Source organism: Cynara cardunculus, assembly GCF_001531365.2.
Source record: "Cynara cardunculus var. scolymus isolate 2C chromosome LG 3, CcrdV1, whole genome shotgun sequence".
Lineage (NCBI taxonomy): Eukaryota > Viridiplantae > Streptophyta > Magnoliopsida > Asterales > Asteraceae > Cynara > Cynara cardunculus.
Window position 1 is genome coordinate 27,977,377 of NC_037530.1, and position 20,792 is coordinate 27,998,168.

Here is a 20,792-nt window from a genome sequence, read left to right on the forward strand (position 1 = left end):
AAATTCTTTTTATCCATATTAACTCGCCTGATCATTTTTGGACATATCCGGATCGGTGAATTAATATTCTACAAACTTGGTGTTTGAGCTCCAATAACTAGACAAAACCAAGTTTTCCCAAGTCATCTCAAATTCAGATTTCAAACAGGGCCGGCCCTGGGCCTAGGCCAAAGGGGCGACGACCCAGGGCATCAAAAGTGGAGAGGGCATCAAAATTTTTTAAGCTCAATATATGTATTAGGTTCAGTTTGGGCCAAAAAATTTTTATTACCGTTAGTCCATATCCATCATCGAATTCACGATTCATCCTCATTCCTCAATCGCTCTCGCCTCTCGCTCCCGCCCTCACTCTCGCTCCCGCCCTCGCTCTCGCTCTCGCCCTCGCTCGACGCTCTTGTTCTCGCTCTCGCTGACTCACTCTTGCTCGATGCTCTCTCTCTGCCTCACTCAGCCTCAGTCGCCGGTCGATCAAGCCCATCGCCCATCGCCCTCCCTGCTCTCTCTTGTGGTCTTGTGATTGTGAGTATTGAGCCATTGACATTGAGGTTAGGGATTTAACAATTAAGTCTTTTAAGTTTTAACCTAGGTTATTAATTTATTTACTTTATTTTTGAAAATTTTAAAGTTGTTTGATTGGGAAACCTAATAATGAAAGTATGAAACTTTAGTTTGTTTGTTTGGGAAACCTAATAATGAAACTTTCGAAGCTGTGATTGAGTGATTCTTTGATTATGGTTTGTTTCACTTGTTAAAAACTAATGAAACCATAAAATTAGAATTGTTTGATGGGAAACTGATTGTTTTGTTTCACTGTTTTAAAGTTGTTTGATTGGGAAACTGATTGTTTTTGTTTCACTGTTTTATAGAAGCTGTGATTCTTTGATTATGGTTGGTTGGGCTGTTTTACTGTTTTACAAATGACAACCATAAAATTAGAATTTAGAATTTTATTTGAGCCCTGATTGTTTTTGTTTCCTTGTTTTATGGATGCTTATGTTTAATGTTTTCTTATTTATCAATTTGTACAGGTTGCTTAATAGTTCCACTTTCTTGGCAATTTCATAACACAAACCACGAAGTACCAAATCCAGGTGTTATCTTTCTATTCTTTATCTCGTATATTTGTTTAGCAATTTAACTACTTAAGTTATGTTGCCTCGATCACAACCAAATCCAGGTGTTATCTTTCTATTCTTTATCTCGTATATTTGTTTAGCAATTTAACTACTTAAGTTATGTTGCCTCGATCACAACCATCGGGTGCTCAAAATAGGAAAAGAAAGAAAAGGCAAGAAGAAATTGCTCAATCTTTACAAGGATCTTTAAATAAGTTTATTGTTAGACAACAAAATGCTTCTGAAAATGCTAATGATAAAAATGAAAATGCGTGTGATGCAAATGAAAATGCTAATGATAAAAATGAAAATGTGTGTGATACAAATGTTTTTGATGCAAATGCTTGTGATGCAAATGCTTGTGATGCAAATGCTTGTGATACAAATGTTTGTGATGCAAATGAAAATGTTAGTGATGAAATTGTTTGTGCTTGTGATGATGCTTCTAGTGATATTCGTTTGAATATATTTGATCCAAGAATTTGGGATATGCTAAATTCTAAAATGAAAGATTTGCTTGTTGAAAAGGGGCCTATTAGGGAAACTAACATCAATTTCCCTAGAGATAATATAGGTAGACACTTTTCTGATGAATTTTATGTTCGTAAGTTACGTAATGGTGATTGTCATGATAGAAAGTGGTTAGTTTATTCAAAAGAGCTAGATAAAGTCTTTTGTTTTTGTTGCAAACTTTTCAAAGAAGGCCGGTCAAAAAGCCAATTAGCAAGTGTTGGATTAAGTGATTGGAAACATCTTGGTCAAGGATTAAGCACTCATGAAAATAGCATTAAGCATATGACTAGCTTAGGAATTTGGTCCGAATTGCGATTGAGATTGAGTAAAAATGAAACACTTGATAAAGAGCTACAAGATTTGATAAAAAAGGATACTGATCATTGGAAAGAAGTTTTGGTTAGAATWATTGCTGTTGTTAAATGTCTAGCAAAGAATAATATAGCTTTTCGTGGGAAAAATGAAAGAATTTTTGAAGAATCTAATGGTAACTTCTTAGGCGTAATTGAAATGATTGCCGAGTTTGATCCGGTTATGAAACAACACTTTCACCGTATCAAAGAAAAAGAAACTCATTATCATTATCTTAGCCACAAGATTCAAAATGAATTGATTGACATGTTGACATCTAATGTTAAGAGTGCAATCATTAAAAAGATCAAAGAGGCAAAATATTTTTCAGTTATTCTTGATTGTACTCCGGATGCAAGTCATCAAGAACAAATGACTTTGATTTTAAGATGTGTTGACGTGTCTAGCTCTCCTATACAAGTAGAAGAGTTCTTTTTAGAGTTTTTGGTGGTAGAAGATACATCTGGTTTAGGACTTTTTAATGTATTACAAGATGTTTTGAAATCACTTGATTTGGATATCAATTATGTGCGGGGACAAGGATATGACAATGGCTCTAATATGACAGGGAAACATCAAGGTGTGCAAAAAAGATTACTTGATATAAATCCTAGAGCCTTTTATATGCCATGTGGTTGTCATAGTCTTAATTTAGTTTTATGTGATATGGCAAATTCTTGTCACAAAGCAAAAACCTTTTTTGGTACTTGTCAAGCCATATACAATGTCTTTTCTAATTCTACAAAGAGATGGACTGTTTTATTAGAATATATTGATGATTTGACTTTGAAATCTTTATCTACTACTCGATGGGAAAGTCATATTGAAAGTGTTAAAGCTATCAAAACTCAAGTTGGCCAAATTAGAGATGTTTTAGTACAATTGGCTCAAGTAAGTAAGGATGGAAGAGTGTGTAGGGAAGCCGAGTCTTTGGTTAATGGTGAGCTTTCAAGTTTTGAGTTTATTGTAAGTTTGGTTATTTGGCATGAAATTCTGTATAGAATTAATTTAGTGAGCAAGAAGTTACAGTCTAAAGATATGCTTCTTGATGTTGCAATACAAAATCTAAAAGGATTAGTTGAATATTTTGAAAAATATAGGGAAAGTGGGTTTACATGTGCCATTTGTGAAGCTAAAGAGATTGCAAGTAATATTGGAATTGAACCTGAGTTTGCTGTAAAACGTTTTTTCTCAAGGAAAAAACAATTTGATGAAATTCCAAATACGGAGAGAGAACACCAATCCGCTCAAGAGACATTTAGAACTGATTATTTTCTTGTTTTAGTTGATATGGCTCTTTTGCAGTTACGAACCAGATTTGAACAAATGCAAGAATTTGAATCTATGTTTGGCTTCTTGTTTGATGGGCGAAATTTGGTTACTTTACATGATGACGAGTTAAAAAAATGTTGTTTGAACCTTGAACTTGCTTTAACAAATGGTAATGATTCTGATATTGGTGGTGAATATTTGTTTATGGAGTTACAAGCTTTGCAGGGAATGCTACCAGAAGAGGCATCTAAAAGTGGAAATCCTTGGACATCGATACAAATTATGGAGTTCGCAAAGAAAATGGACATGTTTCCACATGTCTTGCTTGCTTACAGGATACTATTGACCGTACCGGTGACCGTAGCATCTACGGAAAGAAGCTTTTCAAAGTTAAAGTTGTTGAAGTCGTATTTGCGGTCTACCATGAGTCAAGAAAGATTGAACGGGCTAGCAATCTTGAGTATTGAGAGTAAGTTTTTAGCTAATATTAGTTATGACGAAGTGATAGATATTTTTGCTTCAAAAAACGCAAGAAGGCATCGTTTTAGGTGAATGATGATGTACTTTATCTTTTGTTACACGGGGTTTTGGTTTATGTCCCCCCGTGATGCACTTTATCTTTTGTTACACGGGGTTTGGTTTATGTCCCCCCCGTTGCATCATTTTTGTTATATTTAAGGGGCACTTTTTTGTTAGAATTGACTAGTTTATTTTGGTTTTTATTTACACGTATAAGGGGCATTATTTTTACTTTCCGCCGTGGGCATCCAAAATCTCAGGGTCGGCCCTGATTTCAAATAGATTATTGTTTCTCTTATTTCATCAAGAGTGCCTATTATGTTCATAACATCGGCATATGGAGCTACAAATGAAAATATGAAACTCGTTTTCTTTATAAACACGCAATGGCATAGTTCATCGTTCTTATCTATTCCTAGTCAAATATTCACTTAGTCTGGTGTACCATATTTGCCTAGATTGCTTTAATCTATAAATCGAGCGTTTTATTTTATTGCAAACACACTATGTGGTTTAAAGTTACTTGATTTGAGTATTTTATATACACACGGGGGATAAAAAATATATTGATCCTAATACATATGCAATAATCATCAAATCCTTATGATGTAAATTCTCCAACATTCCAAGTCATGTAGACTTGATAGATAACCAGAATGGTGAGCCCTTAAATGTATACATAGTGCTAGGAGTGCAATATCATGTGGACAATAATATGACATGCATCCATCATGCCAAAACCAGAACCATAATGTACTTTGATAACATGCATTATGGATGTTTATATCCATAAATATCACATTGTATTCGTTGTAAGAATAAAATATTTTTGTATTATGACCTTAGTTTTAGGATGGTTTCATTCATGTCTTGGCTAAGCATCAGGGTATACAAAAGTTTTGGGTATTCTAGAGGGCATATTATGATGATGATGTTGCTTCTTGTGTTAATTACCTCATTTTGCCTTTCACTCGAAAGAGAATGTGTCTGTGTATTTTGCAATACACGGATCATTATGTCATGACCATGGTGTCTCACGTGGTCATGTCGAAACATATATGTGTCATTGTCCCAAATATATGTTTCTTTAATACCATATATTTGATGTACATATATCCATTTTCATTCTTATAATATGATTTCCAATTGATACGGAAATTTTAACAAGGTTCCTATTAATATAATGCTCTAGTGAATATTAATCTTGTAGTAATAAAAAATGAGAGTTCATCATCTAAGTATTATGGTGGGAGGAATTATAAAATAAATATTAGTTTATATTTTAAGATTGTGTGGGAGGTCCCACAAAAACACCCAAGTTCTCGTCGATACATTCCTACAATGAACATAGAATATTGGGAGTTCTATCTTTGCTTTCATGTATTTATTTACATTTATATTGGTTATATATTTGGGTTTACATCAAAAAATAAAATTAATTTAATACTTGAAAATAAATTTCAAAATAAACCTATGCTTAATCAATCTTAAATTAATATGATATAGTTCATTTTCAACTTTTCTTTTTTTGATATGAGCGATTATTAGTACATTTATTCTTTTATTGTTCATTATCTTATGGGCAGTAATTACATCTCTCCTCTAAAGATTGGAAAATCCTTTTGACTCTTGCCATGACTCTAACCCTTTCTGTGGACTCATCCTTGTGGTGTATATTTGTCAAATGAGTGAAATTGTCGTTAACCCACTATCCTTCGGAGTTATTTCCATCTCTAATGTTTGCATTATTGACCCTAGGAATTTTCTTTGTCCTAGGATGTCTAGCATTATTGTTCGAAAAAACCTTGTCATGTCTCTCAACCACTTGTAGTAGATCGATGAGTTTGTTCTAAAAGTTATATTTGAGTTTATACTCGTTCATTAGTATGTGAAAGATAGAAAAAATGTTAAGAATCACGTCCTCTTCTGGGAGTTCCATGCCTTAGAGATTGAGACGCATTTTGCGACGTGATATTTCTTTGTTGAAATTAATTACATTCTTGTAATCGAGTGGGTTTTATTCCACTGTATGATTAGTTTGAAATGTATATGGTAATAAATTAGTTACCTTCTTGCGAATTGAGAATTTGGTATGTAAACCTCTCAACCTTGTTACATATATATAGTGTTTAGAGGCAAAAAAAATACACAAAAAAAGGGTAAAAAACAACTAATTAATGGCTATATTTAAAAACAATGTCTTTTTGAATATTTTAGGCCGGTCCATAACCGCTCTCGGTCCTACAAATCCGACAAAAACCATAACCGGTCCCGATTCCGGTCCTCCGACGGTCCTGGACCGGACCGGACCGGACCGGTTTGACCATCACTATTCTAGGGTGACAGTAACAGTTTATAATTGATTAGTTTATAATATATTTTAGGTAACGATTGATATGTGATTGAATTTTGTTATTTTTTATCTTTACCCCATATTCATAAACAAATCATTTTTCAATTAATTGTGATATATCAAATCATTCACTTATTTTGTAATGAATGACGAATTCATATTTTGTCATAGAAATTGTCACCAAAAAGTAATATGTTTTATATTTTTTGTGTTTTATCATACATTCCTAATTGTTATTCATGCATTAAGTTTGGTTTTAGATATGAATAGTTGAAACAATATATCATATGTTGTTTTAATTCACAGTGAATCTGCATATATAAAATGCGCACATCTCATTCCATATTTGATTAGGGATGTCTAATTTCAAAGATGGCCTTTCTTTTATTCAATTCTAACAATCATGCCCTTAATTGTATACACAATTACAATATTGGCACCGTTTTTAATGACAACCATTGATCATATATATATATATATATATATATATATATATATCTAGTCGTAAATGATTTGTATTGGTTGTAACCTTGTACATGTTTGTATTTAAAGGAGCATATATATATATATATATGTATGTATATAAGAAGTCATTCAAGGGAGAACTGGTTAGTTTGTGATAACTGTGAGATCTAATCTCAACCACAAATTAATCGTTAAACTAGGAAACCAATAGTTTTGTTAATTTGACTTAAAATTTTAATCAAATGGCATTTTAGGTATTTTAAAAATCTTATATATCCTCTCTCTTCTCTCATCTCTTCGGCAAACCTTATTCTAGCAAACACAAGGTGCACACTGTAATACACTTTCATATAAAGAAAAAACACAGTGTGATACACTTAGTAAAGCAATATTACCTGATATATTGTGTTACACTTTGTAAAACAACAAAATTATATTGTGATACACTTCCTATAACGATAAAAATATATTGTGATACACACTATGATAGCAGATCTAGTTGATGAATACAACTGCAATATCACTATGCTACCATTGTGTTACCACTGTATTACACTCGATGTTTCATCATTTATTAAAATATCCCCCTTTTATACTTACTAACATTAGTATTTTGTATTCTTATATTAAATAGAAATAATCCGTCAATTTCARAGTTTATTTATAATCATCTTTTTCTTARRAATTTATYTATTTYATTTTCATAATAACAAAAGAAATCGGTATTTTTTTTTTYAATTTACAAATCTTTCYAGATTTAYTAATATTATAGTTGTGATATTTTTCATATTTTGAGTATATTATTTTGTTTCATTTGTAAAATTCATGAATAAGTTAATTTCCTTACAAATTTTATTAATGAAATCATATTATCCAGTTTTTCAAAATGTTTCATTCATGAAACTAATTTCATTTTGGTTAAAAACCATGAAACTAATTTCACTAATGAAATCATATTATTCAGTTTTCAAAATCTTTCATTGACTGAACCACATTTAGTTTCATTAAATAAAACCAATTTCATTTTGCTTAGGAACCATGAAACCAATTTTACTAATGAAATCATGTTATTCAGTTTTCAAAATGTTACATTGACTGAATCATATTTAGTTTCATTAAGAAAACCAATTTCGGTTTGTTAGGAACCATGAAACCCATTACACTAATGATATCAGGTTATCCAATTTTCAAAGTGTTTCGTTAACTGAACCATCTTCAGTTTCATTCATGAAACCAATTCATTAATACAACAAGATTGTTTAGGAACTATCACGAAACATAATACATAATACTGATGAAACCAAAAATATAAAATACAAAAACCCAAATCTCCATACAATCTTGTTTAACTTACAAAACACCCAATTCACTCATGAATCAAAAGTCAAAAAAATTATACATGAATACTTGTATTTACGGTAATAGTGGAAAAAGATTATCTTCTTCATATTCATGTAGGTTAAATTGATATTATAACCTCAAGAGATCAACTTTTGGATGATCCATGTTAATTAACTAAAACCTTACCAAAAATATATCTCCCTTAATATTAGCCGTAGATAAAATAAATGGATGGGTATGATTTGATTTGAATGTAATGGTAAATTCGTTTAGTAATATGTTGTTTGAAATCTTGTTGTTTTCGAACCCAGTAGTTTGATAGAATTGGCTTTTTTGTCACATGTGATAAAATGCCTAGAACACATTGTATGTTGTTTAATGCTTGATGATGTTGATTTGTTTTCAATTTAATGTAATAGTAACTTTGTTTAGTAATATTTCATTTGAAATCTTATGGTTGTCGAACCCAATAATTTGATACTTAGAACTGGACTTTTTATCAAATGTGATAAAATACCTAGAACAACATTGTATGTTTGTTTAATATTTGATGATGTTGATTTATTTTCAATTTAACTGGAATTTTTATGATATGTCGAATAATTTCATGTGCTTTATTTACTTAGTGGTCTAATTCATTACAAGTGAATTTTTATCATGTAATAATCTTCATAACTTTAGTTTTTTACTTTGTTATGCTTATTTAGTGTTGGTTGTTAGTTCTTGTGGATGAGTTCATTTATACAAATTTGTATCGGACTCTTTTAATTTGGTTTATATAAATTTTAATTTTATTATTTATAATATATGTAAAGTTGTTCCATAGATAATCATTATGATTCAATCGTGTTACAACCTAAATGAGTAATTGAAAGCTCTTTTGGTGGTAAAGGTTGTATCCCGTCTGTACGAAGTGATATTCAACTAGTTGTTGGTTTAATCTTTGGACAGTTGGATGATGGAATTGAAATGTATCGAAGGTATGCCAACATTGTCGGGTTTGACATTCGACTATAAGCACAGAAGACAAGGAAGGGTGGTATAGTCAAACTGAAATATGTTGTTTGTCATAAGCATGGGAAACCAAAAAAGAGGTTGATTGACTCCGTTGAAGTGGATGGATGTCGTAGACAAGTACGAAACACGAGCTTTAAAGTTACATATTGTAAGACATCTGTTAAGTTTAAATACATAGAGGGGACCCTGTCATCATATAGACTATACTATTTTTATCCTAACCATAATCATAATTTGCTGGATGATGCTGATATAATTTTATCACGTGAAAGTAGGCAACTCAACATGATGATAAAGTTACAATATACATATCGTTGGGCCTGTAAGAGCTCACAAGTTGCAGGTTTGTCTGAAAGGAGGCTACAATGAGATTGGTTCTAGTGTTGTTGATTATAAAAACTTCAAGAGGGATCACAATAACTAGGTTGGTTATGGAGACGTACAGAGGGTGATAAACATGTTGAATGACAGAATACAGTATGGGATTTGCGTTTGAGTATAAAAATGAGAATCGTCATTTGGTATCAATGTTCTAGGCCAATGAGTTGACCAATGTTGAATTTGCAGAGTTTGGTGATGTTATATCGTTTGATGCAACATATCGTTCAACAGGTAAGTTAGTTTAACGTTATGATATTTTGGAGTTATTCTTTTTAATGATTTCGGCTTATATTTTATTTTTTTGTCATCGTACATGGTTTTTGTACTATTTACCGGTATTGATAACCACAAGAGATTGATTGTTTATGGGTCGGGATTGATTAGCGAAGAAACCATCCAAGCATATACCTGGTTGTTGGAGTCATTTTTGAAGGTTCATGGTCACCAACCAACCTTCATTTTGACTGATCAAGATTGTTCTATTAAAAGAAGCATTTACCGTTATTGTTGTAAATAAACCTGTTTTGTTAGATAAATTCGCATATCAAAATTCATAATTATACAATCATTTCTTTTAACACTTCTACTACATGATTTTACTCAAAGTAAGTAGCATTAGCTTTGTCAAAAATGATATTGGAAACATTAATGAAAAGGATAAACATTAAATACCATGGATTTTCGGTTATTTCAAATAGAAAACGAATTGAAGTTGTCATCAAATATTACTTTCGCTTTCACTTGTAACAAATGATCTCGTAACTCATTAAATTAGGGGTATTCGTGGTCCTGTTTGAATGATTTAAACTTCCAAACCGTAAAACAAATTGTAGTGGCAATTTTTTTTCAATAGTTTTGGTCGCAATTGAACGAACCAATCAAATCAAACCATAAAAAGACGATCTGGTCTAACCGGTTTAGACAGTTTGGGGCTCTTATGGGTTTTAAACTAAAAAAATGTAACATCTATATCCAAAATTAATTTTCTACGAATATAACATTATTAAAAAAATAATATACATAATTATAAAAGAAACGTCTATCTCTAAAACTAAAAAATATTGAGCAAATTGAAAAAGAGTTAAACAAGTCCACCAACAACAATAGAAATTTTGGACAACGTTGAGCAAGTTGAAGAACAAGTTGGAATTTTGGATGATTGTGAAGAGGAAAATGACGATGTTCTCTCAACCCCACTTGAGATTCAGATAGTGGGACCAATGGAATTTCCATGCAAGACATAAGTAGATTTTTATCCGTAGTTGCATCGAACTTTGATAAATTTTCTAAAAAAGTGGTTTCAGAGGAAGATCAAGAGGAAGATTCTTCAAAAGGCCTCCATCCATGAATTAGAATATTATATCATATGACAAGTTTAAGGATGAGTGCTACAACTATGGAAAGAAAGGTCACTTCACCGCATATTGTAGATTCAAAAAGTAAAAATCTTCTTTCTCCTCAAGATCTTCTCAAACCTCTCGATCATCATACAAAGGATCAAGAAATTACAGACAAAAGGGATAAGCACATAAGTGAAAAATTAAGAGACTTTCAAGGAGAAGGTAAAGGGATGATGGTTGGGCAATATAACCGGTCAGACTCTATTTCATCCTCCTTTAATGATGAACAGGGATATAAAGCACATATATGCTTTATGGCTCATCTTAATGAACTAAGTGATTTAGATAAAAAAAAGTTGTTGCTGGATCCATATAATCTCTAAAGTATGCGTCTTCAAAACCTCCTAATCTGGAAAGACAGGGATCAGGTCATATTCAAATTTGGTACTTGGACAGTGGTTGTTCAAGACACATGACTAGTTACATTTTCCTTCTCAAAGTCTATGTGTCAGAAAAAGGACCATCAGTTACTTTTGGAGATAATTCTAAAGGGTCAACTCTAGGGTATGGTGTTCTGAAAACGGGTTAGTAACCTTCAACAAGTAGCTTATGTGGAAGGACTCAAACACAATCTTTTGATCATAAATCAACTAGCTTATGTGGAAGGACTCGAACACAATCTTTTGATCATAAATCAACTATGTGACAAAGGTTTCTCTATCAGGTTTGTTGAAAGAAAATGCACCATATTCTCACCTGACAACATGTAAGTTTTCTCAAGGTCTCGCAAAAACAATTTTTATGTGATTGGCATGTATTTTGCATGTTCTCCCTCTCTCCATAATGTTGGTTTTTTTGTCTAAATCCACATCTGAACAAAACCGGCATTGGTATAAAAGGCTTTCTCATCTAAATTTCAAAACTATCAATAGTTTGTCTTTGAAATGACTGGTGAAAGGTCTTCCTCCTGTTTCCTTTTCAAAAGAATAAACTGTGTGGATCTTGCGAAAAAAGAAAAATTTGCAAAATCAAAGAATTGTTCTACTATCTCTTTACCTCCTCATCTTCTTCACATGGATTTGTGGACAAGTTAACGTTCAAAGTTTAGAAGGTAAGAGATACACTTTAGTCATTGTAGATGAATATTCTAGGTACACTTGGATATTTTTCCTTCAGGTAAAAAGTGATGTAGTTGAAGAAATTATATACTTCATCAAAGGTTATAAATGACGTGAGGCGTAGTGTGGCGGCAAGGTCAAGCCTCAACCCTTACATGTTACAGCGAGGCCACGACGTTTTTCAAGGCGTTCCCTAAGGTGGCATATATACACATACATACACACATACCCACACTTTTATGTGTTAGTTTGAGTAATACTTTAGAACAAATTAAATTCATATAAAGTAATAAAAATAAAAACCATTGATATCAAATATATAAAACTTATAGAAAATGATATCAAAAGTTCAAAATCGAGATTAAATCTCTTGAATCTATACTCATTATTTTTTCCAATTTTCAAAGAATTCGTGTTCGACTTTTTGTGTGGAGGAATATGAGTAAGTATTCACCTCTTTAAGGTTTTAATTTTTTAAGTTTCCTTTTTATGTTTATTTAATTCCTAAGTCTCATACATTATAATGCAATTTCAGTAGTCATTTTTCATTTCAGTTGGAAAATGCGATTTTAAAATGCATCAAAGCTTTGGGTGGTAAAAAAATTGGGATCGTAAGGTATAGTTTGGTTTTCTTGGGGTGATAGTGGAAAAGTTGTTACTCCCGGGAACAAATCCAGTTGAGACGGAGTGGGGCCTGTAGCTCAGAGGATTATACTTTATTGCTCAAGTTATATATTAAAGTAACCATACACCTTAAAAAATAATATGGTGTAACGTGCCATAACGTATCGTAACGTGTTACAATGCAAGCCAAGCCTCAGAGGGGAGTCATAGGGGTAAACGTGGTGGAGAACCCAAGCCTTGACATCGTAATGCGCCATAACATGTTATTTAGAAATTAGAACCATAACTTTATTAAAAAGATTGAAGTTCTAAATGATAAATCAGTCTGATATCTAAGATGTGATAATGACACTGAATTCAAAACCAATATTCTAGAAAACTTTTGTTCTAACAAAAGAATTTCTCATAATTTTTCCTCTCTTAGAACCCCTTAGCAATAGAGTTGTTGAGAGAAGAAACAGAACTCTGTGTGAGGCAGCCAGATCCGTGATCTGTGAAGCCTATCTTCCTACGTATTTTTGGGTTGAAGCTGTAAACACTACATGATTTGTTCAAAATAGGTCTACTGTTGTGTAACGACATCTGAAGACACCTTATGAACAGTTTCATGGAAGAAAGCTAACATGGGTTTTTTTCATTTTTATTCTGCTATGCTTTGAATGACAAAGATCATCTTCGAATTTGATCAAAAATCTAATCACACAAGTAATAATCTTTTCTAAGTACCGAGATGTACCCTCGTTTTTTATTTAAAATTTGATATGTACATTTTCATATGAATCCATTCCATTGCACCTATATATAAATATTTTGTCTATGTTTCCTTTTTAATTAATACTAATGTGTATATTATAGATATTTATATATACAATATATATAAATATATATATATATATATATATATGTCAACTCCTGAATCTTACATATGTATTTATATATTTCCAGAATTCTTCCAACCACCGCACCTTTTACTATTTTATCTATTTGTTTGGTCTTCTTCTCCACAAACCATGCATATGCCGACTCAATTTTTTTATATATCTATACATACCAAGTAATCAAAAGTAATACTTGTTTCATACTTCAAATACTTCATAAATCAAGTCATTTGGAATCCAAAGTATATATTATATTTCGGAGAGAACTTTAGAGATAAGATTTTTCCTTGTAGAAGTCTTATTAGTATTTGTATTGATCCAAAAGTAAAAAACTTTCAACAAAATCAGAGACCAGTTGAAGTGAAACCAAGATAGTCACCAAAGCGGTTTGGATTGTCATCTAGCTGATTGAAGATCATTTAAAGTTTAAACTAGTCTGACAATATCACTCTTGGCGAGCCGATTCTTCAAAATGTGTGATAATTGGGTTTTTTCGGTTATAGAATTTGGGATGGTTTTTGAAAAGCATTGGTAAGTAAAGAACTTTAAGTTGTTTATATGTGATTATTTATTCATTTTAGTTCCACCGCCTATGATTATATGTGTAATTTATTATATGAGGTTGTGTGTTAATTGTGGATTACAAAATTATTAACCTCCACGACCTGTGTTTTGATAACATATAAAAGTGACAAGATAGATTTATCTTATCCAATCTATCTTGAAAAGAAAGGAAAAGAGAGAAGACTTAATGTGTGTAATTCTTATGTAAAATACTACGTGAAGTTGTTAAAGTTGATTATGTGATTATATTTTGAAATCAATGTTGTAAGATTCATCTTCGAATACGTGCATGTAAGGTGAGTTTATGTTATCAACTTCCTATATTTGGTATTTGAAATATTTGATATGTTTGATTTTATGAGGAAAAAAGGCAAACTGTTCTTGAAGCTATTATGAGTTGATAACGAAACCGGGTTTAGAACTGTAAAAGTTCTTAATATGAAGTTTTTGTGATGAAACTGTTTTGATGCCATTCTTGGAAAAAACGATAGATTCGGTTATATTTTTATGAGGAAATAAATGTGAGATATCAAGTAGAGGTGTACCTTTGAATAAGGGTGGCAATCGTGCAATCTGAGTTTTGATCATACATTTTGTTATTACATCCATGAGATGCAATGATCTTGAGTTATCACTTATGTGTGATATGAGGACTCGAAATTATTGCTCTTAGTGATATGATAATAATGTTGCTATGAAGAGGAGGAAAATGGTTTATAACCAAATAGGCTTTTGATTGCATGTGTTTTGAGTTAATAATATTTCTGGGTTAATCTGGATTATTTTAATAAAGTAAATGTCTCTCTATGTGAGAAGTTTTCAAAACTCATGCAAAACAAATATGAAATGAGTTTGATGGGTGAACTAACATTTTTCTTAGGTTTACAGGTTAAACAATCGAAAGAAGGAACTTTCATAAACCAAAACAAATATGTTAATGATCTATTAAAGAAATTTGACTTCAATTAATGTACACCCATGAAAACACCAATGGTTCATCCATTAAAATTGCATTGAGATCCAAATGGAAAAATTGTTGATGTAACTAAATATAGAGGAACGATTGGTTTTATGTTATATTTCATTGCTAGTCATCGAGATACATGTTATCTACATGTCTTTGTGCTAGATATCAATATATTAATTAATTTATAATCTAAGTTAATTAATTAACATAATTGTATCTTAATGTAATATGAAAATAATTAATTAACTTAGGCACAAATTTAATAATTAGAAGTCTATTGAATAACCAATTAAATTGGGCCTTTTTAATTAATTTGGAAAAACATTTAGTATAAATCTTTAATAAAATCTGATGGCCCATAATAAAACAAAAGCCCAACAATAGTTGACCCAAGATATATCAAATCTGGACCAAGCACCGACTCGAAACCGCACCAAATCCGACCCAAGTTCGGGTTTATCACTCGGCGCGACTGCTGCCGCCGGCAGCGACCTTTTCCAGGTCGTTGACCTTGTCCTTTTGACCGTTTTCGATGGTTCTTTTTGCTAAAACTCTAGAAAATTATTTTCCTCAACCGTAGAAACAAAAATCAACAAAAACCATCAAGTATTAAGTCTCATTTACTCATTTAAAGTTCAGGTTCTAAATCCACTCGAAAATCAGTAAAAAAATGCAAAATCGGGCCTCTAAAAACAAAATCTGAGACGTAAAACTACTAAGGTTTCATAGAGGACCTAAAAATGAAGCTAACCATATAAAGAAATCGAAATTTGGTTAAGCATTTTACCTCCAATCGTAAATAAACGGAGTTTTTTGAACTCGAACTTCAACCTCCGTTTTTTCTTTCAAAACTCGACGAAATACCGATCTTCTTAAGCAAAAGTGTAAAGGAAAGTGTTGGCTACATATATCTGAATCATTGTTGTCTTAATAGTTGAAGTTTTGAATCAATAGGAAGCTTCAAAGGAGTTGTCATTTTCAAAATTCTGAAAATAATCAGATATGTCTTTTTGTCATAACAGGTCCTCATGTATGAGAAATTCGCTAACTGACAATACCCCTAAATTTCCAGAAAATGACACTTGGCCCTCCGACTTCAATACTTTGGCCAACTTTACACTTTTCAACCTCAATCAAACGTTTTCTTTCAATTTTAGTTCGATTAAACATAAACTCTTTTCTTTTCACTTCTCACTTTCATTAATGACATGATTGACCACCCTTTTCATATTTTTCTTCATATTTTGGCCCACGAAAATAAAAACAAAATTTATTTTATTTTCGTTTTTTTCATATGTATTTATTGACCCTTTTTTGGGATGTCACAGTTGGATACGGGCTAATGCCGTCACAGTAACTAAACTAATCAATATGAGAGTAAATGATAAACAAAGGGGTCTACACCGTTTGAAAATAGTCGACCATGGTTCCGGCTAAAAATCCATTCGGCCATGTACAACCACGGTCTAAAAAGAGGATACGGCGGTCTTAGAAGCAGAAACGACATTCGATGCATAGATCTCTAAAACCTACAATATCTACAACAAATGTCACCACAGTATTGATGAATCAATTCACTTTCACTTTGATGAATGTGGCTCTACACCTTCCTCTTCTACTGATATATTAAATGATGGTGAATTAAATGAATGGATCTCCTCTCATCTTATATAATCCTATCCAAGTGTTTCTTCAACAATCGGTCAAATCACTTAGACCAATCATCCTCTCGTTCTAGATTCAAAACAAATTAGTGAACAACCAAGTACATTTGCATGCATTTATTTGATTCAAATTGAAGTTGATACTTCAGACCCCTCCACAAGTTTTTCTACCACCATCTGAAACCTCTCTCCCAACTTCTACAAAATGTTGCATCTAAACCTATTATTCCTTCATCCCACGTTCTTCTCCTTCCTGTTTTAAAATGGAGAAAAAGTCATCTAATTAATAAAATTATTAGGAATCCTTATCCAAGATTCAAAAGTCAATCGTCTGCAAATATGTGCATGTATGTCAACTTTTTTTTTGAAGTATATAATAATTATATACGGTAAATAGAAAAAAAAAAACTCACACACCCTCCTCACCTTTAGTGAAGTTTGAACCCTTGTCCTGCTAGGAAGCCAGAGACTCACATACTGCTAGGCCAAAGGCCCTTTCGTCATGTATGTCAACTTCATGTTCCTACTCAAACCAAAAAAAGTTGAAGATGTCGTAGAAGATCCAAGTTGGGTAAATGTCATGCAATAGGAACTTGTACAATTTTAAGGTAACAAATTCTGGAAACTTGTTCCTAAACCTACATATAAAACCATTATCGGCACTAAATAGATGATGAAGATAATGTATCGTACTATGTTAGGACTGAAATTCAGTGTAAAATTGTATTCGTCTTGAAAGTTAAAATTGTCTATAATTGTATAAAAGTCATCGTGTTTGACTTTTCTATAGATTGTTTGACTTTGACTTTGTTTTCATCTTTGACCCTATATAAAGGGTTATTCTTTGTAATTTTAGGGTAAGAGCTCAATTGTTAAATCAGTTTATGTAATAGAAGGTTTGACCATTCTTTGAAGTTTGACTTTCTCTCAATTTACATCAAGTGTTCTTAAAAAAATATTCAGATCTGCCATGGAAACCTTGAAGCTTTTATGAAGATTGATTATTAGGGAACATCATACTATGCACGAGGAGCTTGTTTGAGTCAATAGAAGGATTTATTAAGCTTATATACATACTCTAGATGCTTTGAATCTTCAAAGCCTGGAGGTTGTTTCATATAGACTTCTTCTGGGAGTTTTGCATTTACAAAAGGCACTTTTCATGTCTATTTGATAGACCTTAAAATATTTATAGGCAACATATGCCGAAAAGCTTTTGAAAGCCTTAAGTCTTGCCATTGGAGGAAATTGAGAGTTACCAAGTGTCGGGCAAACCTACACTAAACCAAGGTGAGTCTTCATGAGATTTTAACTGGAATGGATGCTTAGGTACAAATTATTTGAGCATTATGTTATCTTCATGTACATGTTTATGGGCTATTGCATGTATATGAATTATTATCATAGGTTGCGTGCTAGTTTGTTTATGTGTTTTTAATCATTAATTAACATATTATACATGGGTTAATGTTTTTTTCAGGTATGAGGATGGGTCAAAAGTCATAAGGGATGGCACATCCTAGGGATGAGTGATTGGACAAGGGATAGTTGTGTTACCCGAGGAAGTACCGATAACTGTAAGACCTTAACGTGACAAGAACTTTAGAGATCTCATTATTATTTGAAAAGGGGGGTTTAAAACAAAAGTGCATACTATTATTTGAGCATTTCTTTGTTGTATAATGCATAATGGGACATGTATGTTTTGTTCAAGAAAAGCATGAACTCATTAAGCTTTATAAAGTTGACTATTAGTATGCATCCCATGAGTTGGAAGTTCAAGAACGAACAAGGGAAAAGGTTTTGCGTAGGAAATAGAACTATGCTATTTAAATTAAAATTTATAAAATGCTTGGTATTTTAATTGAATTTATATGTAACGTAACCCAGTATTGGACGGGTTAGTTTTGAGATATTGATTACGATTAAATTATTGTAAGACTTCCGCTGTAGTAAGCTTTTATTAGCCATTAGATTTTGGATTTTTAATATTTTATTATGGGGCACCTTGTATTACAAATGAGGGTGTTACAAGTTGGTATCAGAGCATTAGGTTAAGAGAAATAGGTAAAAAAAATATTAGCCTAAGATTAAACTTATGAGGGGTTTAGAATCACTATCTATGTTGCAATTAAGTTGATTTTATCAATGTGTGACTTAGTGTTTTCCTTGTGGTTTTGTAGGAACACTAGGTCTGGTAACCGTGGGAGAGGACGTGGGTGCGGAACTATATGACGGAGGGTACCATTCGGACTAGGCCCACACGGTGAGAGTATTGATAGCCGTGACACTAGTATGACTCCCAATTGGAACCGCATACCCAGGGACGACAATCCGATATCTCCAAGGAGTAACCCAACTCAGGGGTTGGTTCAAGAGAGACCCATGGTAGCGCAACCTCTCATTTGCACCAACTTGGAAAAAAGAATAGAATCTCTGCAAAGAGAGAAAGCTGAGTTGTGAAGTAAGTTGGCCTACCTTGAGTGGGACAATGATAGCGCTAAGGGAATGCTTGACAACCTACAACGGGCACAAGTGAGGTTGATAACAGGGAGGGATAACCTACAAGGAGAGAGAGATATTTTGAAACTGAAGCTGGCTCAAGAGCGGAGAATTGTCGTTCGGTCATGGCGCACTCGGGTAAGGGATAAGACCAACTTTTGCAATATGGTAACTATTGAGTATGTCAGGGTCATGAAAGGATATTTTGTTGCATGGGTCCAAAATTTCAAAATCGGTCCAAGAGCAAACGCACTATGGAAATCCAAACCGTCGTTGACCTATGCACAATGGATCAGAGACCCCTGCCATCTCGAGATGTCTTAGGGATGTTGATAGACATAAAGAGAGAGAATTTTTAGTATTTAAATTGATGCTTAGCTTGGGATAATTTTGCTAACTGATACTTTGAAGATGATTTAGTAATCCCAAATTTTGATAACTATAGCAAATTCATGTATTGACTGTCTCTCTCTTGAAATCCTTATATATGAATAATAATTTATGGCTATATGGTTTGAAATGGCGGTACTCGTTTCTTTATTTTTTTCCCAATGGTTTCTTGTATTTAGTAATTAGATTTTAATATCGCCCTACTGTATTCAATATGGTATCATATGGATCTGCATGAAATGCCACTATCAGAGAGGGAGTTGGAAATCAGACACCACCAACAGGAAGAGGTCGTGGTCATGGTCGTCATCGCGGTCGTGGTCATGGTCTTGGGAACACCGCAAGCTCAAGCATGACTATTCTGTGGATGCAAGCTCGGCCACCCGTAGGGTATGAGAACAAAACCAAGGAATTGGAAAGAGGAGAAAATGACTTCACCGAGGAGGCACTAATTGACAAGATAACTAGAGTCCTCCAAAATACCCTCCCAAGCATGCTAAAGGCCATGGTAGGTGATAGGTTCAAAGCCCTCGAAGTAGAAGAGGAAGCAAGCACCCATAAAGAGAAGATAATGATTAACTTTCAAACCACTGAGAAAATGGAGTCGTCTGACAAATGAAAAGTTGATCAACCAGTGGAACCAAGGGTAGAACCCCAAACCAAGGAAAGGGGTTGCATTTACAAGAATTTAAGTAGCACCCGCCCGAAGGAATTCAAAGGTATTGAGGGACCGGTAGCTCTAATGAATTGGGTGACTAAAATGCAAAGTTTCTTTAAGATTTGTAAGTGTTAAAGGAACAAAAAGTGACTTATGTTGCTACCACCTTTAGGGATTCAACACTTTATTGGTGGGAGGCTGAATGCACCATTCGAGGAGACGAAAACATTGTTACCCTGACTTAGGAGCAAATGAAGAAAACGTTGATGGATAAATATTGTACGCAGTCAGAGGTGAAGAAGTTGGAGTTGGAGTTCTTGAGGTTGGAGCAAGGATCTTTATATGTTCAATAATACGTGAACATATTTCTAGAAAAGGCCAGGTTTGCTAGTTATCAGGTGGCAACTAAGAAAAGCAAGATAGGCCGATTTAAGGATGGAGATAGAGCAGTACGTATATATGGTTAAACCAACCACGTTTGTTCAAGTTGTGGAAATGACGACTGCTGCGGAGGAAAATAACATCAAGGAAACTAGGGAGAGAAGGGGGCTAAAAAAAGGGAAGCGTCAAGTAAGCTGACAAAGAAATCCAAGGGGGAGATGATAGATGCAAAACCACTAAAAGGAGATATCACAATTCCTCAGTGCACCAAATGCAATCAAATACACAAGGGTGAACGTTGGGCAGCAAAAGTGATATGTTATCGGTGCTTTAAACCCCATCACACATCAAGGGAGTGTACTGAAAGAAAACTTTGCTT

The 20,792-nt window shown here is 33.1% G+C and overlaps 1 protein-coding gene across 1 annotated transcript; it reads left to right on the plus strand.

The window, feature by feature from the left end:
- Nucleotides 1-1,619: 1,619 nt before the first annotated feature.
- Nucleotides 1,620-19,993, plus strand: LOC112509096 (zinc finger MYM-type protein 1-like). Its single transcript, XM_025113966.1, has 3 exons — nt 1,620-3,720; nt 18,666-18,723; nt 19,627-19,993. Exons 1-3 carry the CDS (start codon nt 1,620-1,622, stop codon nt 19,991-19,993), a joined length of 2,526 nt encoding a protein of 841 aa, XP_024969734.1.
- Nucleotides 19,994-20,792: the final 799 nt, after the last annotated feature.